Source organism: Engystomops pustulosus, chromosome 9 (genome assembly GCF_040894005.1).
Source record: "Engystomops pustulosus chromosome 9, aEngPut4.maternal, whole genome shotgun sequence".
Taxonomy (NCBI): Eukaryota; Metazoa; Chordata; class Amphibia; order Anura; family Leptodactylidae; genus Engystomops; species Engystomops pustulosus.
Genome location: NC_092419.1, coordinates 95,850,758 through 95,873,764, shown reverse-complemented (window position 1 = coordinate 95,873,764; position 23,007 = coordinate 95,850,758). Strand labels below are relative to the sequence as shown.

Here is a 23,007-nt window from a genome sequence, read left to right as displayed (position 1 = left end):
GTCCAGTATTGGGATGACGTATTAAAGGGGTTATCCCACATTAATAGATTCCTTACTGGTAGGTTGGGATATTGTGAAAAAAAATAAAGCTGTACTTATCACCCTCGGCGCTCTTGCGCTGCCGTCCGTCAGTGCTGTGCCCCTGTTTGTTTACAGGAACCTGGTGGCTCGGAGCAGAGCCTGACACATCCACCAGTCCCCATGTCCCAGTTGCTAACAGAAGATGTTGACAGACGGAGCACCAAGTTAGGTAAGTACAGCTTTATTTTTGTTCACAGTCTCCCACACCCAGTAAAGTTTTAATTTATGTTGGACAACCCCTTTAAGACTGGCGCATGTAGTTCTAACCTTTTAATAATTCTATGCACTGTACATGTGCCCTGGAATATGACAGCTCCAGCCTGGCATATATTTTTTATAGTAAATTTATCTGGTCTACCTTGTACCCCACTCTGTCTACATTTATTTTAAGTGGAGCAAAAGTATCAAAATTGCATGACACAAAACTGGAACATAAGCATGAATACATCAGCCCCAATGTGTCCAAATTTGGGCCATCTCTGTTACCCGTGAAGCCAGCTGTCTAGGTCCTGTCAGCTGTACATGGGTGCATGGATTGCGGCTGCTGTGACACGAGATGGAGCTGGCTGCTGTGCAGAGAATGATGATATAATTGTTGGTAGGTGGAGCACTCGCTCCCTCCTCATCCGTACATGCTCTCTCCGCCGCCTCTGCACTGCAGATCTCCTCGACAAAACAAAGCTGAGAATCAGGGATCACATCTGCTGGGATCCGGTGTGCCGGTGCCAGGTGGACCTCTGCCGCATGCATGTACGTCATTCCAGGGCACGAGACCCTGTGAGATCAGCAGCTGTCACTGAGGCTTGTGTGCGGGAGAATAGATGAGACAAGAAAAGCTGTCCTGTAGCCTGAGGCGAGGGAGCAGAGGGCTGAAGAGGCAGAATGCAGGAGGAGGAGGAGTGGGCAACATCCTCAGCAGCGTGCTCAAGAAGAGGAACTGCATCTCCAGGACGGCTCCTCGCCTGCTCTGCACCCTGGAGCCAGGTGAATCATCCGAGTCATCACGGCTTAGCCCCGGTGTGCGCTGGGAAGCTGCTCAGCCGCACCAGTTGCTTTCTTATACTCTGTGTACTGCTGGAGCAAGGCCGGAGCTGCGTGATGGACGCGTCTGGTAATGGAGAGGAGCGCTGCTTGCGCTGTGCTGCGAGCAGATGGGCAGCATAGGAGGCAGCTGCTCCATGTAGCCACTCGTACAGTGCTGCCGGAGGAGGCCGTGTGTTCAGCACTGGACAGCGCCCCTCCTCCTCTATTATTAGTCTGCAGATACTGCTCTAGGCCAGAGCACATCTCCTGCACATGAGTAGAGATCTTATCACATGTAATGCATGAATTGTGGCAGTAACATTTTATCCTTTTCTTCTAGGTGTAGACTCAAAGTTGAAATTTACACTTGAGCCTTCGCTGGGTAAACATGGCTTTCAACAGGTAAGACATTTGTATCTATAAACCCACCTGGTATTTGTGTTACTATGATTATTACTATTTATTACTGGATCGGTTAGAGGTTTCATGCACGATATGTAGCACATGAAATGAAATTATTTGCTCATTTTTTTTACGAAAACCTAAAATTAATGCTAGATTCCAACAATTATTGCTTATATTTGAAGCAATCACGTTGTCAAGTGTCCATGATGGTTTTAATTTGGATAGAATAGAAAGCAATCATTCCTGTAACATTTATTATAAAATACACCTGTGAAGAGCTGTTCCTGCCCATTGTATAGTTAATCCCTTAGTTAGGGGCCCATTAGCCCTATTTGTAATCCCTTGTATAGGAGAGTACACATGCCCTTTACTACATATATATGTATTTTGTCTGTGTTCCCCAGCTTCACATCACAGATCTGGAGTATATATTTATTGTTGTGGAGGGAGTATCAATTTATTGTTGTGGATGGAGTATCAATTTATTGTTGTGGATGGAGTATCAATGTATTGCTGTGCCATTTAGCGATATGGAGGGCAGAAGTTGTCCTGTTTTATAAATTTCTTTAATTTCTGATACATAATTATAAGAATTGTAAGAATGTAGGTGTCAATTTATGGTTTGCAGGTTCTGACCTCAATATGCCCTGTCTGCTGTATTCATACTTCATTTCCTGAAATGCATGCAATCGATATCCATTCGCATGTGATAACTGGAAATGCATATGCGCACACCCAGGTCAACATCTGCAAAGAGTTTGTATGTTCTCTCCGTGTTTGTGTGGGTTTCCTCCGGGTCCTCTGGTTTCCTCCCACGCTCCAAAACATGCTGATAGGTTATTTAGATTGTGATCCCTATGGGGACAGGGACCAATTTGACAAGCTCTGTGCAGCGCTGCGTAATCTGTGTGCGCTATATAAATAAAGGATTTTTTATTATTATTATTATTATTATATGTATCTGATCGAGGCCTGTCTGAAATTCTTTGTAAATGCAACGCTAGCGGTGTATGTGACCACACCCTGAAAGTCTGTTTAGCTTTCCAAATGGGATTCACCTGTCCACCTGAATTTGAGACATTTGCAAAGTCTAAAAAAGCCAAAATTTTCACCTGCCATGACAGGAAAAGCTAAACATGTACCACAAGAAAAAAGCCATGATCATACATAAGGCGCACAAGAAACCTGCCAAAAGTCTCAATTATACACAAAAAAAGCAACTAAGGCTTCATTCACACTGCCATCCCCCATAGACGGCAATGGGAGCACGGTGCCGTACGGGAGCGGTATGGTGTGGCACCATACCATTCCATACACGGGAGAAAGATAGGACATGTCCTATCTTTGCCGGAATACGGCGCCATGCCCCATGTTACTCTATGGAGAGGGGCAGGGGTGAGCGGCGCTCATCCCCTCCTCTCCCTGGCGCCGATGTATGCCCGCCATACTACAGTACGCCACACGTTAGTGTGAATTTGGCCTAAGATAAATGGCCCACTTGGTCTATATTTTATGAGGATCCGTGCATAACAACATGTTACATGATGGCTGCTCCTTTATGTCACATTAAAATATGTTTGTGTTATCTTCCTGTTTTCCTAGTGGTATGATGCTCTCAAAGCTGTGGCGAGATTACCTACTGGAATTCCAAATGAATGGCGACGCAGAGTAAGTATTTTTTAATATTTTAATGTATATTTTTAAGATCATACATCAACATACATAATACATTATAATATAGTTTGTGAAAAGAAATGGAAATGTAGACAACTATTTGTATAAGGCAAAGATGAAAAATGACTAGTATGTGTTAACCGGGTTGTACAGGTAATAAGTTATCCCCCTTTCTTCAGGATAAGGGGATAAGGATCTGATCAGTGGGACCCAAATTCTGTCACTCGTACTGATCACAAGAATGGGGCATACAGCTACCGATTTTTAATGGAACAATAGTTACACCTGCATGTAGTTTCTATGGGACTGCGTGGAGGAAGTTTATGCAGGTTATACTAATAGGCAACCCCCCCCATAGGGACCGTTCTTTTTAAAGGGGACTTGTCACCGACTTTTTCATAAAAACGGGTATTGACAGGAGCCCTCACAAGTCGGTAGAATGTAGTTCGATTCTATACCTGATATCAGACAGAGAACCCAGCGAGTCAAAGGGGGCGTGGCTTCCACGGCCCAGTGGGGCGGCTCCTCCCTCCTCATCTCCTTAGTAATCCCACACCTCCCCAGCCATGTCACCATATATATAATCAGCGATATCTGAATTGTATCTTTCATTTTTAGGTATGGCTCACCCTTGCAGACCAATACCTGCATAGCATTTCTATAGACTGGGAGAAAACTATGCGCTTCACTTTCAATGAAAGGAGCAATCCTGATGATGACTCGATGGGCATACAAATCGTGAAGGTAATGGCTATACAGTAAAGCTGAGAACATACATACATTTTCTGCAAATTGATCTACTTTTGTATGATGGAAGATAAATTTGAAAAAAAGAGTCACATGTTCAAGAAGTTCAGGTGTAAGACCGGAAACTAAAATGGCAAAAGGATATCTACCACCAGGATGAAGGATTGTAAACCAAGCACAATGACATACTGGTGCCCCCTCTGGCAGGATCTGCTCTGCTTTTAGCTTCTTACGCCCTTGTTTTTACAAACAAAAAGCTTTAAAAATTATGCAAATGAGCCTCAGGGTTTAATTAACATCTGTGGCACATCAAAGGGCATAAGAAGCTAAAGGAAGAGTGGATCCTGCTACAGGGGGCACGCACCAGTATATCAGTGTGCTTGGCTTACAATCCTTCATCCTGGTCCTTTAAAAATGATATCTAATGAACTTTGTGAAATTGTTGCTTGTGTGACATGTTCTATTGAAGGTTGTGTCAGAATTGTGCATGAAGCATCCCCTGGGGACCTGTTCTATGCACAACCATGTTTTAATAATGAGATCAGACAAATATGTCCAGATTACTATATGACCATAGCAAAGTAATAGTAGCTAAATCAAGCGTTACAGCTTACCGTTCAGTCCAAGAAAATCGGTACAAAAGAATCCAGACACCGCTACTGGACGCCGTGACCCTTTATGCCCCCTATGGATTTGGCGTATTCTCGATTTTAATCTCATGTTCTTGCACTATGGAAAAAATGCAATTATTCCACTGCTTCTACACCACAAAACGTAGAAGCAGTGTTAGATCTGCAAGTGAGTAATATTATATGATCGCCGACTTTACTACATTTTACATTATCAATAACGTAGTGGACCGGTCACGATTGCTCGTGTATGTGCACAGTTCGGTGTAATGTAACCGTACAACCTACAACCGTACACCTAAGTTATTGTTTGAAAGTTGATTGTTTTCTGTTAATATATCCGATTCCTTCCAGGATCTCCATAGGACCGGCTGTAGTTCTTATTGTGGGCAGGAAGCGGAACAGGATCGAGTCGTGCTGAAACGCGTGCTCTTGGCTTATGCCCGATGGAACAAGATAGTAGGTTACTGCCAAGGGTTTAATATTCTGGCTGCACTTATACTGGAAGTGATGGAGGGCAACGAAGGCGACGCACTTAAGGTAGGCAACGCTACGGAAACTGGACTTTAAATTGTATTTTGTCATGACCTGAAGATCAGTGTGTATTAATATATTGGTAAGGACTGTCCTAAGACAGAATGGAACCTTATCGGTCAGGCCTAAAACATAACTTTTATTAAATTAGATTAGAAGTCTAACAATATATATCACACTCGTTTCTTGAAATTCGCAGGTTTGAGGCTGCTAATTTTCTATTTACATTTATAGTGTTGAGTATTCCTCAACCTGTAGTACATAAACGGGTCACTGCAGCTACCCAACATTAAACCAGCCTCAAACAAGTCAATTTAAAAGCCAAACAAGAGCCCCCCCGACATGTTTCGCCGGAGAACCAGCGTCATCAGGGGATCGGGGCTACTGAATTGTGGGAGGAGCTAGGGTAGGTATATATAACTTCAAGGTGGGACAACCTATTGAAGGCACCAATGGTTTTGAACTACTAGTGGGGTTCAAAACCATTGGTAGTTCAACCATTAGTAGTTCAAAACCATTGGTGCCTTCAATAGGTTGTCCCACCTTGAAGTTATATATACCTACCCTAGCTCCTCCCACACGTTACCATGCGTTTGGCTGGCTTGAAAGCATTTTTCTTCATTCCTGGAAGTGTAAGCATCATATCAGAGTCATATTTGTCTCAGATGAGTCAAGTTTACAAACTGCAAGGGATTTAATTTCAGATGACTCTATCTTCGGTTCTAAAGTATCTAGAAATACGCTTTTTGTGTCATATTAAAGATAAGAATCTCATCTTTCAGATCCAAGGTTCTGAGTTACAGTCATACAGGCAATTACACAAAAAGGTGTGAATTTTACACAAAATAGGGAATCCTTGAAAGGATATTTCATACCCATATTGAGAGGACCAGCAGTTTAAAGGGAACCTGTCATCAAAAAATTGATCTAATAAACAAATATGTTGTCAAGTAGCTGAACACATTCCAGATCATGGGGCACATTTACTTACCCGTCCCGTTGACTGCGCCGATCCGGAATGTCCGACGAGGATTCGGAGCTGCCGCCATTCACTAAGATCGTGCCTCCAATTTCTTGCATGTGTCGCTTCCCCGCTGAGGTCCGCCGGAGTTCACCTTCTTCTTCACGGTGCATGTAAATGCTGATCCTCCGGCACAATTTCATTTTTAAATTCCATGGTTTGTCCGATGGCCACGCCCTCCGATTTGTATTGCATGAAAGCCGGTGCCGATGCGCCACAATCCAATCGCGTGCGCCAAAAACCTGGGCCGATTCAGTGCAAAAAGAAAAAAATTCGGGAAACGCGGAAATGCGTCCGACTGACCCTTAGTAAATGTGCCTCATGGCCCAGTGTGGTGGCATCATCCAGAAAATCAACTTTGAAGTAAGATTTAAACTGGTTGTACAAAGTCATGTAGGCGGAGAGTTTAACACTGAAGTCAAGCTCTCCCTTCCTCAGAAAGCCCCTTCACTGTAATTTATGGTCCTGCATCCAGAGAAATCACTGACCAGATCTCCTGAAGTCCGAACATGGTGTCAATCACAGAGGAGGAGGCGCTCAGAGCTCCCGCCTTGACTTCAGTGTTAAACTCTCCGCCTCCTTGACTTTATACAACCCAATTTACATCTCACTTCAAAGTTGATTTTCTGGATGCTGCCACCACACTGGGCAATGAAAGACACAAAAACTAGAAGGTGTTACCCAGCTTGACAATATACTAGTAGTGGTTTATTAGATGATTTGCTGATGACAGGTTCCCTTTGATACATGGGTTACTGACCAGCAGTATCTTCTCTGGTGCAATAGCAACTGCTTCCAATGCACGTGAGATGATATAACCCGGCAATGTCTCATAGTCAAAGTGCCTGTCCTTGTTAATTATTCATGGAAAACTGTGGACGCACAACTCACGGAAAAAAAAAACATGAATTAGTCATGTGTTAATTTCATCAAAGCTCCTCTAATGTAGCAGATTTCACAGAGCAAGTGACGCAGGAAGATAAAATGAATATTTATCAAAATTCAGGCCACTGTTTTATCTTGTTAGAAATCTTGAATGGATTTGCACGGATTATTTCTATCTGATCCCAGCCGGATGTATTTAGCTTTAGCAGTGTTGTCACTCCTTCCTGTCACCATTAACAGGCTGTAATCCACTTTATTTCCACAAATATTAGGAGTCTTATATTCAACCCCAGCTTTAACCCCTTAACGACATGTGAATTATAAATACGTCACACATCGGCTACGGCGTATGGAGAGGGCTGGCGGCTGAGCCCTCTCCATACGAGCTGTGTGTTTGCTGTGTACCTATTGTAGCAAATACATATCGGTAACACCTACGATCAGTGCTGGCACCTGTAATCAGGTGTTAACCCTTTGATTGCCAGCAGCAGACAAATGTTGTCTTGGATCGTCACATTATCGGTCTTTGTAAAACCATGGTTGTCTAATTTCTGAAGATCCGTTACAATTTTCCAGTGGCACATTGTAACAGACGATATGTAAAATCCCCATTTACTGCCATACTATAGTATGGCAGTATATGGTAGGATCAATCAGACAACCTGGGGATAAAGTACCATAGGAGGTCTGGAAGTGATATAAAAATAAACAGTAAAAATCTCGTCCCAGAAAAAAAGAGACCTCACACAGCCCCGTACACAGAAGTATGAACAAGCCAGTCAATGGCTTGGGTTTTTTTCTACAGAAGGTTTTAATTTTTTTTTTAAATGTATTAAAATAAAATTAAAACAATATAAATTTAGTATCTTCCTGGTATCCATGTGGAGCTCACATTAAAAGCTGTAAAAAAACCAAGCCCACAAAAAAATGGTGCAAATGCATTTTTCCCTCTAATTTCACCATATTTGGATTTTTTTTCCCCCCATTTCCCAGTACACGGCATGGAATATTAAATACTGTCACTTTGTTACATAGAAAAGAAACATAGAAAGATTTTTGAAACTGGGGAGTGAAAAAAACGCAAAAACAAAAAAAGGACCAAGTCGTTAAAGAAAATCCACCATCAAAATCCATCATGATAAAACAGGGACCCTTACTTACTTACCCTAGATCCAGGCACCGAGACTGTGAAAATCTTCTTATATTTGTTACCCATGGTCTCAACTGTTAAAATTATGCTAATGATCCTGACGGGCTGTCCTAGCCTCACTGTGATCTGGTTTTGCAGACTGTTCCATTGTCTCACCCTCCCCCCTGCTCCCTCAGCACTTGTGCATTGAGCATTTTCTGCTGTGAGCACAAGTGTGGAGGGAGCAAAGATACAGTGTAACACTCCGGAAATCCAGATCACAGAGAGGCTAGGGTAGCCCCTCAGGCTCATTAGCATAATTTTAAAGAATGATTTCACAAAAAAGGAGGCCATGGATAACAAAAATAATAAGATTACATCAGTCACACTGACTGAATCTACAAGTAAGTGCCCCTGGTTAATCATGCTTGATTTTGATGGTAGATTCCCTTTAAGGAGTCACATCACAGAGAGGCTAGGGTAGCCCCTCAGGCTTATTAGCATAATTTGTAAAGATTGTTTCACAAAAAAGAAGGCCATGGATAACAACAATATTACAATTACCTGAGTCACACTGCCTGGATCTACAAGTAAGTGCCCCTGGTTGATCATGCTTGATTTTTATGGAAGATTCCCTTTAAGGAGTTAAAGTTCTGTCCAATGTCACATGAACCTTAAACTAACTATTATGTTTCTTTTTATTTGCATTTAGTCGTGTGACCACAACCATTGTTTTCCTCTCAATCCAGATAATGATTTATCTCATAGACAAAGTGCTGCCAGATAGTTACTTTGTCAATAATCTGCGGGCGCTGTCGGTGGATATGGCGGTGTTTAGGGATCTCCTGAGACTGAAGCTGCCTGATCTGTCTCGCCATTTGGATGTGCTTCAAAGAACCGCAAATCGAGAAAGTGGGGGTAGGTTTAAAAAGAATAACAACTACACTTGTCATAAATGTAAATGTCAATTGTATTAATGGACCTCGCTATTACTCATTTTAGGTACAGTTAGTGAAATGTGTTATTAACATGACCATATTTTATAGAGCTATTAAAGAGCATTAGTATATGGCATTTTTTAACATACATGGCTTTTTACAAATCATGTAATATTTTTATTTTACAGATTAAATAAATACATATATATATGTTTTTCTATATAAATATTACAGGTGGCTATGAACCCCCTCTCACCAACGTCTTTACTATGCAGTGGTTTTTGACTCTTTTTGCAACTTGTCTTCCAAACCATACTGTCCTTAAAATCTGGGACTCGGTGTTCTTTGAGGGGTCTGAGATCATCCTGAGAGTAGCCCTGGCCATTTGGGCAAAGCTCGGAGAGTAAGTTTCTAATTCTTATTTTATAATACAATTTTTATGTAATATAAATATACACTCACCGGCCACTTTATTAGGTACACCTGTCCAACTGCTCGTTAACACTTAATTTCTAATCAGGCAATCACATGGCGGCAACTCAGTGCATTTAGGCATGTAGACATGGTCAAGACAATCTCCTGCAGTTCAAACCGAGCATCAGTATGGGGAAGAAAGGTGATTTGATGCCTTTGAACGTGGCATGGTTGTTGGTGCCAGAAGGGCTGATCTGAGTATTTCAGAAACTGCTGATCTACTGGGATTTTCACGCACAACCATCTCTAGGGTTTACAGAGAATGGTCCGAAAAAGAAAAAACATCCAGTGAGCGGCAGTTCTGTGGGCGGAAATGCCTTGTTGATGCCAGAGGTCAGAGGAGAATGGGCAGACCGGTTCGAGCTGATAGAAAGGCAACAGTGACTCAAATCGCCACCCGTTACAACCAAGGTAGGCAGAAGAGCATCTCTGAACGCACAGTACGTCGAACTTTGAGGCAGATGGGCTACAGCAGCAGAAGACCACACCGGGTGCCACTCCTTTCAGCTAAGAACAGGAAACTGAGGCTACAATTTGCACAAGCTCATCGAAATTGGACAGTAGAAGATTGGAAAAACGTTGCCTGGTCTGATGAGTCTCGATTTCTGCTGCAACTTTCGGATGGTAGGGTCAGAATTTGGCGTCAACAACTAGAAAACATGGATCCATCCTGCCTTGTATCAACGGTTCAGGCTGGTGGTGGTGGTGTCATGGTGTGGGGAATATTTTCTTGGCACTCTTTGGGCCCCTTGGTACCAATTGAGCATAGTTGCAACACCACAGCCTACCTGAGTATTGTTGCTGACCATGTCCATCCCTTTATGAGCACAATGTACCCTGTAACATCTGATGGCTACTCTCAGCAGGATAATGCGCCATGTCATAAAGCTGGAATCATCTCAGACTGGTTTCTTGAACATGACAATGAGGTCACTGTACTCAAATGGCCTCCGCAGTCACCAGATCTCAATCCAATAGAGCATCTTTGGGATGTGGTGGAACGGGAGATTCGCATCATGGATGTGCAGCCGACAAATCTGCGGCAACTGTGTGATGCCATCATGTCAATATGGACCAAAATCTCTGAGGAATGCTTCCAGCACCTTGTTGAATCTATGCCACGAAGAATTAAGGCAGTTCTGAAGGCAAAAGGGGGTCCAACCCGTTACTAGCATGGTGTACCTAATAAAGTGGCCGGTGAGTGTACATAGGATCGACTTTAGTAGTTGATCGCGAGCAGACCCTTGCTGATCACCTCCAATTTCCCATAGAGGGATCTGTCTTTAACTAGGGGGTCGTCTGTAAGTCTGGTGTCCTTAAGTAGGGGACCGCCTGTATTTTGCTTTAGCTGGTGCCTATGAGACACAGATAAGGCAGCAGTTACACAAGTACCTGGCCACATTGCCAGCAGCTAAAAACATGGCTCCTTACAAATTGCTGGATGCAAGGGCAGCCAGTACAAGTAACTACAGAGAGCTGTCAGTCAAGCACTGGGAGGTGTGGCTGTGCAGGAGATACATTAATAAACTGGACTCAGCTTCAGGGAAGATGCTGATCAGACTCATCTCAGGTCACATACATACAGCTTTAGGATCTGAATATTTAAAGGGAACCTGGCAAAATCAAATAAAACCATCAAAATAAACACTTTATATACTCTATGGGGCACATTTACTTACCCGGTCCAGTCACGATCCCCCGGTGCGTTGTCCGACGAGGATTCGGGTCTGCCGGGATTCACTAAGGTCCGTGCGCCCGATATCCACCAGGTGTCGCTGCTGCGCCGAGGTCCGCCGGAGTTCACCTGCTTCTTCCCAGTGCATGTAAGTGCTGATCTTGTGACACAAATTATTTTTTAAATTCCACGTTTTTTCCGAATCCATCTGACGGTCATGCCCCCCCGATTTCTGTCGCGTGAAAGCCGGTGCCGATGCGCCAAAATCCGATTGTGTGTGCCAAAATCCCGGGGCAATACAGGGCAAATCGGAAATCGTTGGGAAACCCGACGAAAGTGCACGATTCGGACCCTTAGTAAATGAGCCCCCTATGACTTTCTATGTGTCAGTTACTAGTACAGTGTTTTTAGAAGCTAAACGAAAGTGTATATAAACCTTGTACCCTGATAATCTAAGCACATTGTGAAGTGTCCTCAAGTGTCTTCTTAGAGAGTCCCCGACCACTCCCTGGAATTTTACACTGACCTGCCTAGGGACTGATAGGAGGTAAAACAGCAATAAAACTGAGTACCATTGTAAAGTAAACATCACTAGGAGGTTATAATTTGAGAACTTTCTTTCATGGGCAAACCCCTTTAATGAAAAGTATGAAAGGATAATGTTTAAGCCAGTATGTTTAGAATTTTGACTAATATTATTAAATTGTTACTGTTCTGTTTTAGGCACATCGAATGTTGCCAAAATGCTGATGAATTCTACAGTACAATGGGAAGACTGACCCAGGAGATGCTTGAAGACAACCTGATAGACAGCAATGACCTTATGCAGGTAATAAGCCAAATTAAAAATGTTATTTTCTAAGATGTACAGTTGATTATATTGTCCACAGTTTATTATTTGGTACATATAAAAAATGCTTATTAGAGTAATTAGTAAATGTGACCCGGTCAAAACTGTTTGGGGGGGAAGGAGCAGTCATTGGGAGACGTTTGTGCAATATGTTGTAAGGACACTATAGTGATGCTGTGCTAACGGGGGAGGGGGAGGAACTACACCGGAGAGGAGTGTAATGTGGACAGAGCCAGATTATATGGAGGGTTCAAGGGGCGCACTCCCCTGGGCCCCCACCACTTTGTTTAAAAGCTGTAAGCTGACTGTCTCTGGGGGTAATGCACAGCATGGTGCCACCACGCCACACATGTGCCAGCGATGAAGCTGTGACAGTGACTCTGCATGCAGAGTGGCACTTGAGCCCCCCACCTTAGTAGCTCACACTGATTGGCTGTACTGGTTGCCAGCAAAGTCCTAGCCAATCAATGTTACATTTACTTCCTCACAGATTACTCAGGCCCATCTGTAAGAGAGATCTCAGGGAAGCAGTGGCACTGGTTAGTAGGAGAACATTTAGAATATTAATGATAATTTAGAATAGTAATGTGTACCACTTTCTGGGCTACCTTCCGATTTTGCACCCAGGGGCCTCCATCTACCTTAATCCAGCCCTGAACGTGGGAAGAAAAGTGCTATATAATCGGGTATACTGATTGTGAAGCTGTTTCTTAACTGCAAGAGGTGAAAATAGGGATTGGGGCTTACTACCAACACTTGCTGTGCAAGGCTTCATGGGAAATGTGTTTGAACCTATGCTGCAGGAAATAAACAGAGCATGTGTTACATATGTATTTATTGTGGTGACTTGGAAAACCCTTTTAATATGTCTCTTTTTGTAGACAGTCTACTCAATGGCTACTTTCCCATTTCCACAACTTGCTGAACTAAGGGAGAAGTATACATATAATATCACACCTTTCCCAGCACCTGTCAAGTCTGCTTCATTTTCTGGGTAAGTTGTCTATGTCCAATCACAGCTATACCAAATAGGCAGTTGCGTATTGGAAGGGGCTGGAAAAGAGCAGTCCCCCCCCCCACCATTGGGAAACAGCTTCTCCATGTGACCTTTTCAAATATATGAAAACACCCATCACTGGGCTTAGCGACGCCCCCTGCTCCTCTACAGCCAATCCCGAGTGTGGGGAGTTATTCATATATTTGAAAAGGTCACATGTTTCCCAAGGGTGGGGGGGGAACTGCTCCTTTCCAGCCCCTCCCAATTGACAACTGCCTAGTCACACAGCAGATGCTAATGAAAGGTACAATATAACTTATCTTTTTTCTGTAAAACCAATTTTTAATACAAAAACACTTTGGCAGTGAGTGTATGTACTATGCTCTGTGGGGACTGGGGAGTGCTAAAAATGGGTCTCCTGGGGGCAGGTTCCCTTTAAAGAAAATCTACCATTATAACTTTCTGAAATCCACAGGATAGTGCATCATTTACTGGTCGGTGGGGGTCTCAGTGATAACGGCAATTTCCGTAAGCCCCATAGAGATAAATGGGGCAGCCCACCCATGCGCGACTGGTTGCTTCAGTCATCTCAGGGTGCGACAGGGGTACCCCGTTCTTGTGGGGGTCCCGTCACTGAGACCCCCACCGATTGCCAAGTTAGGCCCTATCCTGTGGCTAGATCCTAAGTTGCTTTGTTGGAAAACCCCTTTAAATAGCATAGTTTCAATGTCCTGTATGCTAATTAAGCTCTTTGCTGTCAAATGGGTGGCCCAGTAGAGATCCAAATGAAGGGGTTTGAGATACAACCACAACGCTGCCAGAATCAGCAGAGCGGTACCTATTAAAGGATGCTAAACACTGGGGCTGTGTAAGACCCTCTACACTATGGGGCTAATTTACTAAGGGCCCGAATCGCTCACTTTCGTCGGGTTTCCGGATTTTGGTGCATCGGCGCTGGCTTTCACGCACTCACATGCACCGGGACGAAGAAGGTGAAGTCCGGCGGACCTCGGCGCAGCAGCAACACCTGGTGGATATCAGGCGCACGACCTTAGTGAATCGCCGGAAGACCCGAAGCCGCGGGATCGCGACAGAACCGGGTAAGTAAATCTGCCCCTATGTATGTAAACCCATTGTCAAAAGTGTGGAATTTATGGCGCTCTATAAATAATCATATCACTAAACATAAAATATTCTTTTAACCCCTTCGTGTCACAACCTTTTGATTGTTAATTTTTTGCTTCCCACCTTCAAAGATCTATGACTTTTTCATTTTTCCCGCATACAGAGCAGTGTGAGGGCAAATTTTCCATGTAACAAATTCTACTTCTGAGTTTTTTATTATTCCATGTCCTTTTACTGGGAAACTGGAACTAAATTCCAAATGCAGCTTTCACTGCGCGCTCCCAATAATGCGTCTACTTTATTCGTTGGTTCGGTGCGATCACAGTGATACCAAAGTTATAGAGGTTTTATTGTGTTTTTATACAAAAATGAAAACATGCTGCAAGAAAAAATAAAATTAGTTTCGCCATCTTCTGACGCAAATTACTTTTTGGGAATAACCGTTGGAATAACCGTTTTGATAGATCGGGCATTTTGGGACGTGGTGATACCTAATATGTTTATGATTTTTACTGTTTATTCCTGTCTAAGGAAAGGGGGTGTGATTAATTTTTTTTGTTTTATAGTTTTTTTAGACTCTCTAGGGTACTTTAACCCTACGAAGTCTGATTGTTCCTACCATATTCTGCAATACTATTGTATTTCAGTATATGGGTTTTTTATACATGATTTATTACAATGCGCCTTGACTGCTAGAACCGATCGCTGGTATAAGTGGTGGGTGTTTGCTGCAATATGCAGCAAACCCCACATCTGTATGACGAGGGCTCAGCCCGTGCTGTACTATTACACCGCAGAGCATTCAGTGGTTAACGTATATACTTGAGTATAAGCCGACCCAAATATAAGCTAAGGCCCCTAATTTTACCACAAAAACCTGGTAAAACCTATATTTTTTTCTCGAGTATAAGCCGAGTTTGGGGTTTCAGCACATTTTATTTGCGCTGCAAAACTAGGCTTATACTCGAGTATATATAGTAATACTCAAGTGTTTCTGATAATTACATTTTTTTGAACTTAAAATTAAGTGTTTTATAATTAAAAAGGAAGTTTAAAAACGCCTGTTAATAACCTGAATGATCCTGATTTGTGGCTTTTAAGAAGGATATTTAATTTATCACTTTTTTTTAACATTATAGACACCCAAGTAAAATGCAAGACAGCGATGAAGAAAATGACATTGATGATGATGACATTAATGCCAATTCTGTTGGATGTCTCGGCCCTTTTAGTGGATTGTTAATTCCAGAACTGCAGAAGTATCAGAAGCAGATTAGAGGTAAATGTGAAAAAAAATGTAAGATTTATTGCTTCAGGTTTTTTTAAAATATTTTATTTTAAAGGGGCCAGTACAAAAAGAGAAAAAACTCTTTTTCTGTGCACAGTGCAGACAAGACAAGTAAAACAAAATCAGTCAATGATACAACAGAGGCTTCGGCCTCTTAGTAAATACGGGAGCAATCTCCTCCGGGCCGGACCCAAGAGAGGTCTGATCTGACAGAGATTTCTGCTATAGTCTCCGCCTACAACTACAGTAAATGTGGCAGACAGGGCGTTCACACTCCTGTCCGCTCCCCCGGCGTGGAAGGCATAAGGAGTCTCCTCCAAGTTGTTTTGTAGCTTTTTGTGCTTGGACGTTTGTATTGCATCCAGAGCCAGTACAGGCGGTCCCCTACTTAAGGCGGTCCCCTGACTTACAGACGACCCCTAGTTAAAGACAGACACCTCTGCCCACTGTAACCTCTGGTGAAGCTCTCTGGATGCTATTACTTTAGTCCCAATGATCAGCTGTAAGGTGTCTGTAATGAAGCTTTATTGATAATCCTTGGTCCCATTACAGCAAAATATTTTAAAACTCTAATTGCCACTGGGGCAAAAAAAATTTTTGCCTGGATCTACAATTCTAAAATATACAGTTTCGACTTGCATACAAATTCAACTTAAGAACTATAGAACCTATCTTGTATGTAACCCGGGGACTGCCTGTACCGCCTTCCATTGCTGTGTATATAAAGCCCTTTATATAAAGAAAATAGCTGCCATAAGTGTGAAATACTCCCCCTCACTCAGCATGACTCATTAAAAAGAGCTGCGATATAAATAAAGCTAAAATAAAATATTTTTACTAAACATGCATGCTCCATTTTACATGAAAGGGAACCTGTCACCAGCGACTCCCCCCTCCACTCACACAAACCACACACGGTACCTTTTAGATTTCCTTATATTTGTTTCCCTGATAGCTCTATACACAGGATTAGCGCCACCATTTTTCTAAAAAAAAGATGCCCTCTGTTACATCCAGTCGTGGAGGTGGGGGAGTTGTAGCCTACAATTCATACTACTCCGTCTCCTAACTGCCATTGATATTGCTAACCTGACCCCCCTCAGTAATGGGGAAGTTGAGAGACACTGGCTGTATGACACACAGAATTGCTGAGGGAGGGGTGAATTAGTTGACACTGGCTGTGTTGTGTGTGGAGTATTGCTGAGGGATGGGTGGTGAGGGGGCTGATTTCATCTTTGCGTCACACAAGGCCAGTTTCTTTGTCAACTCCCTCATTCACACCGTTTAAGAATGCTCTGCAGCCTGTCACACACAGCCAGCGTCTCTTTTAAAGGACACCTGTCATCAGGTCTCTGCCACTAGTCCTGTCACTACTACCTGTTGGAGCAGCGCACAAGGATCCCATCCCAGCCTTTATCTAGTCAATTCATACATTAATCATTATAAAATCATCTTTTCTTTATTATGTAAATGAGGCTGGTCACATGGTCAGAGTCAGTGATGTCACCCCTGTTAACCCTCCCCTCTCCTCCCCCTGCTCATGTCTGTGTGTAATCTATAGTAAAGCATTGCTGGTGTGTGTGCTGTATCTGCTGACATGCTGCATCCTCCTAATACACAGAGACATAGACATCAGCTACACAAGTACCTGACAAGTTCTGCTATAACATGGCTGCATCCTGGAGGTGTTGTATCTCTCCTATACACACACAGGCTGCAGGGGGTGCCAGCATCAGGAAGCACATCATTATAAAGCCTCACATCATTATACAGGCTGTCAGTCAAGCACTAGGGGCATGGCTGTGCCTCCCACTCATGAATAAGCTGGACAGCTTGAATATGCTAATGACTCATTAGACATTTCACAGGTCATTTGCATACAGCTTTAGGACCTCATTACTTAGGTTTACAGGCATGTAGAGGGACAATGAAGGGATAGAGGTAATGCTCTCTAATGGCAGTTTATGAAAATATATTTAGTTTAGGGGGGTAATTTTGCCTGACGGCTTCTCTTTAAAGCCCTTATTCACCCCCCTGCCCCTCAAGAATGCTTCTCAGTGAGTCACACACAGCCAGCGTCCCTCTTGAACCCCTCTCCCCCCCAACCACCTCAAAAATGCTCCTCAGCGAGTCACGCATGGCCAGCGTCTCTTTCAACCCCCTCAAGAATGCTCCTCAGTGAGTCACACACAGCTAGCGTCTCTCTCAACCCCCTCATTCAGCCCTCTCAAGAATGCTTCTCAGCGAGTTACACACAGCCACGTCTCTCTCAACCCCCTCATTCACCCCTCTCAAGAATGCTCCTACGCGAGTCACACACAGCCAGCTTCTCTCTCAACCCCCTCATTCACCCCCCTCAAGAATGCTTCTCAGCGAGTTACACACAGCCACGTCTCTCTCAACCCCCTCATTCACCCACCCCTCTCAAGAATGCTCCTACGCAAGTCACACACAGCCAGCTTCTCTCTCAACCCCCTCATTCACCCCCCTCAAGAATGCTTCTCAGCGAGTCACACACAGCCAGCGTCTCTCTTAAACCTCTAATTCCCCACCCCTCGCCCCTCAAGAATGCTCTTCAGTGAGTCAAACCGCCATCGTCCCTCTCAACCCCCTCATTAACTCTTCCCTCATGAATTCTTTTTAGTGAGTCACATCGCCAGGGTCTCTCTCAACTCCCTCATTCTTGAGGGTCAATAGCTGCCAGGGAGAAAGCAGAAAGCGTTAACACTCACAGCCATGTAACACACAGGAGAGGAGAGAGAGACCCATCTCCAATCCCATCTGTTTCATTACAAATTAAACAGAATTTCTTGATGAAGTATATTAGCAAAATGTTCATAACACTTCCCTCCCCCACACACACTATCAAAAATCATTTTTAACCTCTTCATGACTGAGGGTCATTGGTTCCTAAATGTCCCTGTTGTGCGCTTCTTTAAATGACGATGTCTTTGGAAAAGCATTACATATCGAAACAATTTTTACTTTGTTTTTTTTCACGACATCTGAGACTTTAAATTGATAGGATCGTTTTACTAATTACATTTTTTTTTCTTAATAAAATTAGCCAATAAATGACAATGAATGGGGGAATTTTTTTTTTTAATTTTTCTGATAATTTTTTTTTTTTTTTTTAATAATTGGTAAAACTTAATACATCTTTACCAAAATATGTTCTAAATATGTACAGCATCATCCAATCACCCTTTCCCAAGTTCAGCACAGATGCAGAGGGTGCATGTACTTCTGCAGACTATAAGCTCAGTCTTTCCTGCGGCTTCTTCTACATTCTGCCTTCAGCTGACAGCCTGGAGGGGGGCCCACTTCACATATCTATATCTCCTAAACCTGGTGTCATATTAAACAAGAGAATCTCCCCTTTAATTCAAGATTGTACTTGGATGTTTCACAGAAACTGGTAAAGTTACAGTCAGAAATTTTTTATCAAAAAATTTGTATCATTCTTTCTTTTGGTTTACACTTTAGATCAAAAAGAGGAGCAAAGCTTAAAATTTGGCAACATTGCAGAGCTGAGCCCGGGTGCAGTGGATTCATACCGGGGAGAATATCACGCTGTGTTTAATAGTATGATGATGGAACGTATGACAACGGACATCAATGCCCTAAAGCAGCAATACTCCCGGATCAAGAAGCGGCAGCTGCAGCAACTCAACCAGGTTTACATTAGAGCAGGTAACTCCAAGAAGTTATTTGACTTCTTTTGTTTTTTTTTATTTTTTGTGTTTTCACTAAAACTTAGCATTTTTTTATAATCTGGGCAGTGACATTTCATTTTATCCATCCGCCATACACTTACATTTTTCTCAAAGCAAATTAGTTTGGCCGGGAGTCACTGCATGTCCTGTGGTAACGATCGCTGAATCCCAGTGGTCATTGCCTAAAAAGTTTGGCCACCGCTGCCACAGTGAGGGGGTGGTCATATCCAAGGACAGCTGTCTCCTTTCATTTACATTTAAGGGAAATTAACTTCACACACTATTTTTTAAAAGACCAAGTTCTTTGAATGCAGGCCCAGAGTACAATTTAATGGGGGTCAAAAAACCTACAGGTATAATATTGGGGGCAAGGCTGCAGGCTATATACTGGGTCGCTGGCAGTCTATATACTACAGGGGAGTGGTAGTCTATACACTACAGGGGCTGGCAGGCTATATACTAGAGGGGTCTGGCAGGCTATATACTACAGGGGCTGGTAGGCTATATACTAGAGCGGCTGGCAGGCTATATACTAGAGAGGGCTGGCAGGCTATATACTAAAGGGGGCTGGCAGGGTGGAAGGTGCTGTGATCACAATAAATGTATAGCCTAACAAATAAGATAAATTTACTCTTACTATTCACAACTTATAGAATTGTAGATCGTGTAGTAAATGGGTGTAGTAGAAATGTCCCTGTACAAATGTTATAACTTAAAATGTTGCATGATGTCATTTCAGACAAGGGGCCTGTCAGCAGCATACTGCCATCACAAGTGAATCATTCTCCAGTGATAAACCATCTGCTGCTTGGGAAGAAGTTAAAGCAAGTAAACAGGGCATCTAAAAATACAGCTATCCAGTTACCCACCTCCAAGTCCATGACCCTACCCAATGAGGAATCCAAAGCAAAGCTGAATTCTCCGTGGTGTACCCACATAAGAGTTCATCGAAAAAACATAGCAAGGGCCAAAGGCTATGGGGACACAGTAGGTCTGATAGAAGAGCAAAATGAAGTTCCTAAAGATCAGGTAGATGCCGTCAAAGAACCTGAGGACCTTGAGAATAGTTCACCAGCCGTGGAGAGTGGGCATAGCAGCTTAGACCGGACTGTTATGAAGGCTGACGGACACTCTCCAGAGCCTGTTTTTGAGGATGAAAATGCAAATGTGACTGTAGTGCAGAGTAAGCTGGAGACGCTGGAGCTAAACCCCACTAATGAGTCTGAAGACATCTCTGAAGACGTTCCGAATGTACCATCAAAGTCGCAACGTTTTTCAATTGACAGTGAAACTTTAGTCAAATCCCCTAAAGGGCCTGTTTTCAGCCCATTTCCCTGTGTGAAGCCTCTTAGAAAATCTGTTGCAGCAAGGAATTTGGGGTTGTATGGGCCAAATAATAGAACCCCAACAGTAAATTTTCCACACATGAGCAGAAGCTTCAACAAGCCCGCCAATGGTGCAACCGGGAGCAAGAAACGATAACACAACTTATACTTTGATCTCAATGTAGACTCCCTTTGATCTCATATTCTCGGTCTTCAGGGGTTGCCCCATCAGTAAATGTTATATTTATTTTATAGCTCCTAAAAATAAAAAGTGTTCACAGTTTGCATACTGTTGCATCTAAAACAAAAAACACTTTTGTAGGAGAGAAAGAAGGACAAAGGATGCGATTATGATAATTTTGTGCCCCCAGTTTCCACTCATACAGCATTAAAGCCTCCAGCAGCTCCCCCTCATATTGTGGTCCCCCAGCAGCTCCCCCTCATATTGTGGCCCCCCCAGCAGCTCCCCCTCATATTGTGGCCCCCCAGCAGCTCCCCCTCATATTGTGGCCCCCCAGCAGCTCCCCCTCATATTGTGGCCCACCAGCAGCTCCCCCTCATATTGTGGCCCACCAGCATATTCTGCTTCCACAGCATCTTTTCTCTCTTATTGTACCCACTCTTACTGCGCCCCCAAGCAGCTCCCTATCTTATTGCGCCCACCCCCACAGTAGCTCCCCCGTTATTGTACAGCCCAACAGCTCCTTCTCTTATTTTGCCCTCAGCAGCGCCCCCACTTATTTTGCCCACTCCCAGCAGTCCCCCTCTTATTGGGGCCCCACTGTAAAATAATAAAAACACATCTCACCTTTCCCCATTCCCCTACAGCAGCTCCTCTCTCCTCTTCCTCCGCTGTGTGTAGCAGTGAAGCCAGCAGGCATGGATGACATCATCACGTGGTGCCTGCCGGCTTTGCTACTTACAGAAGATGCAGGGGCACAGTGAGCTGCCGTCTCTCTGCATTATTACTGTAATTAGCTCTGTCAGTGTCAAAAGACTACAGACAGAGCTGATGTCACGGGACATACCTCCCGCCAGTCCGAAAGCCGGGACTGTCCCACTGGATCCGGGACGGTTGGCAGGTATGCATTAGTTCAGTATATACTGGTATCATTTTTTTTTTTTACCAGAATGTTAATGGCAAAATTTGTCCAAACAAAAATAGGACAACCTCTTCAATCTATCAATGTTCTTGTGTGTAACGTTTCCACACTTTCTGGTTCTACACTGAAGAATCTGCTTGGGTATTAAAGAAATTTGGTCAAAGGCCACAGGTGATGAGATCTACTTAAATCATATGAAAATAATATTATGATTTCTGTATTTAATTATTATTTTGGCATTTCATATACATTGGGGTCATTGTTTGCAGTCATTAAAGTATTAGGTACATTACAATGTAACAGTAAGAACAGGTACAACTCATATCATGTGATTCCTAGCCCCAGTATCGCAGTCTTGGTTTGGTTCCTACATCTGATAGCACAGAAAACAAAAATTACTTTTTTCAGTGGACTTTTTTGAAGCTGAGGTTTATATACACTACATAAATTAATAACTTTAATCTGATAATGTATTATTTGTATTAAGCGATTATCCATAAAAGGACATTTCATAGGATCGTTGTTGGTTGCCAAATGTCTATGCACAATTATTATTAGCTCCTGAGGTCCCCCGGCTAGTGCCGAGACACAAGGAGGCTGTTATAGAGCAACAGAATAGTGGAATATTTCTATTTTTATGCCATATGTTATCTAATTATCTGTCCTATGTATTCTGAAATCATATACATGGCTTAGGTTTATGTAGCAAGGCAACAAGATAAGAAATTCTGCCCTCATTACAGGCCTGGAAAGTGAAAAGTTTCCATATGAAGGCTTGATCTCTGCATGCTTTTCTTTGCATCTTGTGTTGGCTTGTCCTGCAGCAATGTTAACAGAAAGAGATGATTCTTTCTAGGATGTAGTTAGGATGTTCTTGTTAATCTTCGTCTCTGTCATCATGGACAAGTATCACTGATGTGATATCTTTACTTTAAACCTGTATAATGTCCAACTACTTGTAATGCCGATTCCAAAAATACCATTTGTCCATATTTTAAGTGCCAAATGCATGGAAAGGTCAAAGTGCAAGGTGGATTCCAGATGTGTGGTATGTGTCGTCTCTTTTACTTCTTTCAAAAATAAAGTACTACAATCGCACATTGTTGGTGTCAATATTATTGCATATACACTTTAATATTGGCCAATAGAGATGAGCGGATCTGATGTCCGGGTTCGGTCGCTGGAACTGTGTGTATTCTTGGATTGGCGGCGGAACTGTAAATGGATGCCCCCAGCAACAACCAATGGCTGAGATTGCCAGTGGAGGGATAAAGTAGTTTTTTCACTGTATTACTGTAAGACGCATATCGCTATTAGGCTACATTCACATGGCCGTATGGGGGACGTATATATAGCCAACGTATATACACCGTATATACATCCCCCAT

At 43.0% G+C, this 23,007-nt stretch overlaps 1 protein-coding gene across 2 annotated transcripts; it reads left to right on the top strand.

Annotated features, from left to right (window-relative positions):
* Positions 1-684: 684 nt before the first annotated feature.
* LOC140077180 (TBC1 domain family member 30-like) lies at positions 685-21,812 on the top strand. 2 transcript variants are annotated; one of them, XM_072124134.1, is made up of 12 exons: positions 685-1,065; positions 1,445-1,506; positions 3,112-3,177; positions 3,802-3,927; positions 4,914-5,099; positions 8,878-9,046; positions 9,301-9,469; positions 11,939-12,044; positions 12,947-13,059; positions 15,327-15,466; positions 18,962-19,168; positions 19,931-21,812. In XM_072124134.1, the coding sequence occupies exons 1-12, from the start codon at positions 903-905 to the stop codon at positions 20,671-20,673; spliced, it is 2,250 nt and encodes a 749-aa protein (XP_071980235.1). In that variant the 5' UTR covers positions 685-902; the 3' UTR covers positions 20,674-21,812. The 2 variants fall into 2 exon arrangements, with proteins under 2 accessions (XP_071980235.1, XP_071980237.1); XM_072124136.1 differs by lacking the exon at positions 685-1,065 and adding an exon at positions 1,133-1,192.
* The last annotated feature ends 1,195 nt before the right edge of the window (positions 21,813-23,007 follow it).

Bases quoted from the DNA above. Each gene is read 5' to 3' on its own strand.
- LOC140077180 (XM_072124134.1), top strand. From the start codon at position 903: ATGAGACAAGAAAAGCTGTCCTGTAGCCTGAGGCGAGGGAGCAGAGGG. The intron at 3,928-4,913 runs GTAATGGCTATA...GATTCCTTCCAG, and splicing joins TGGGCATACAAATCGTGAAG to GATCTCCATAGGACCGGCTG. The intron at 9,470-11,938 runs GTAAGTTTCTAA...GTTCTGTTTTAG, and splicing joins ATTTGGGCAAAGCTCGGAGA to GCACATCGAATGTTGCCAAA.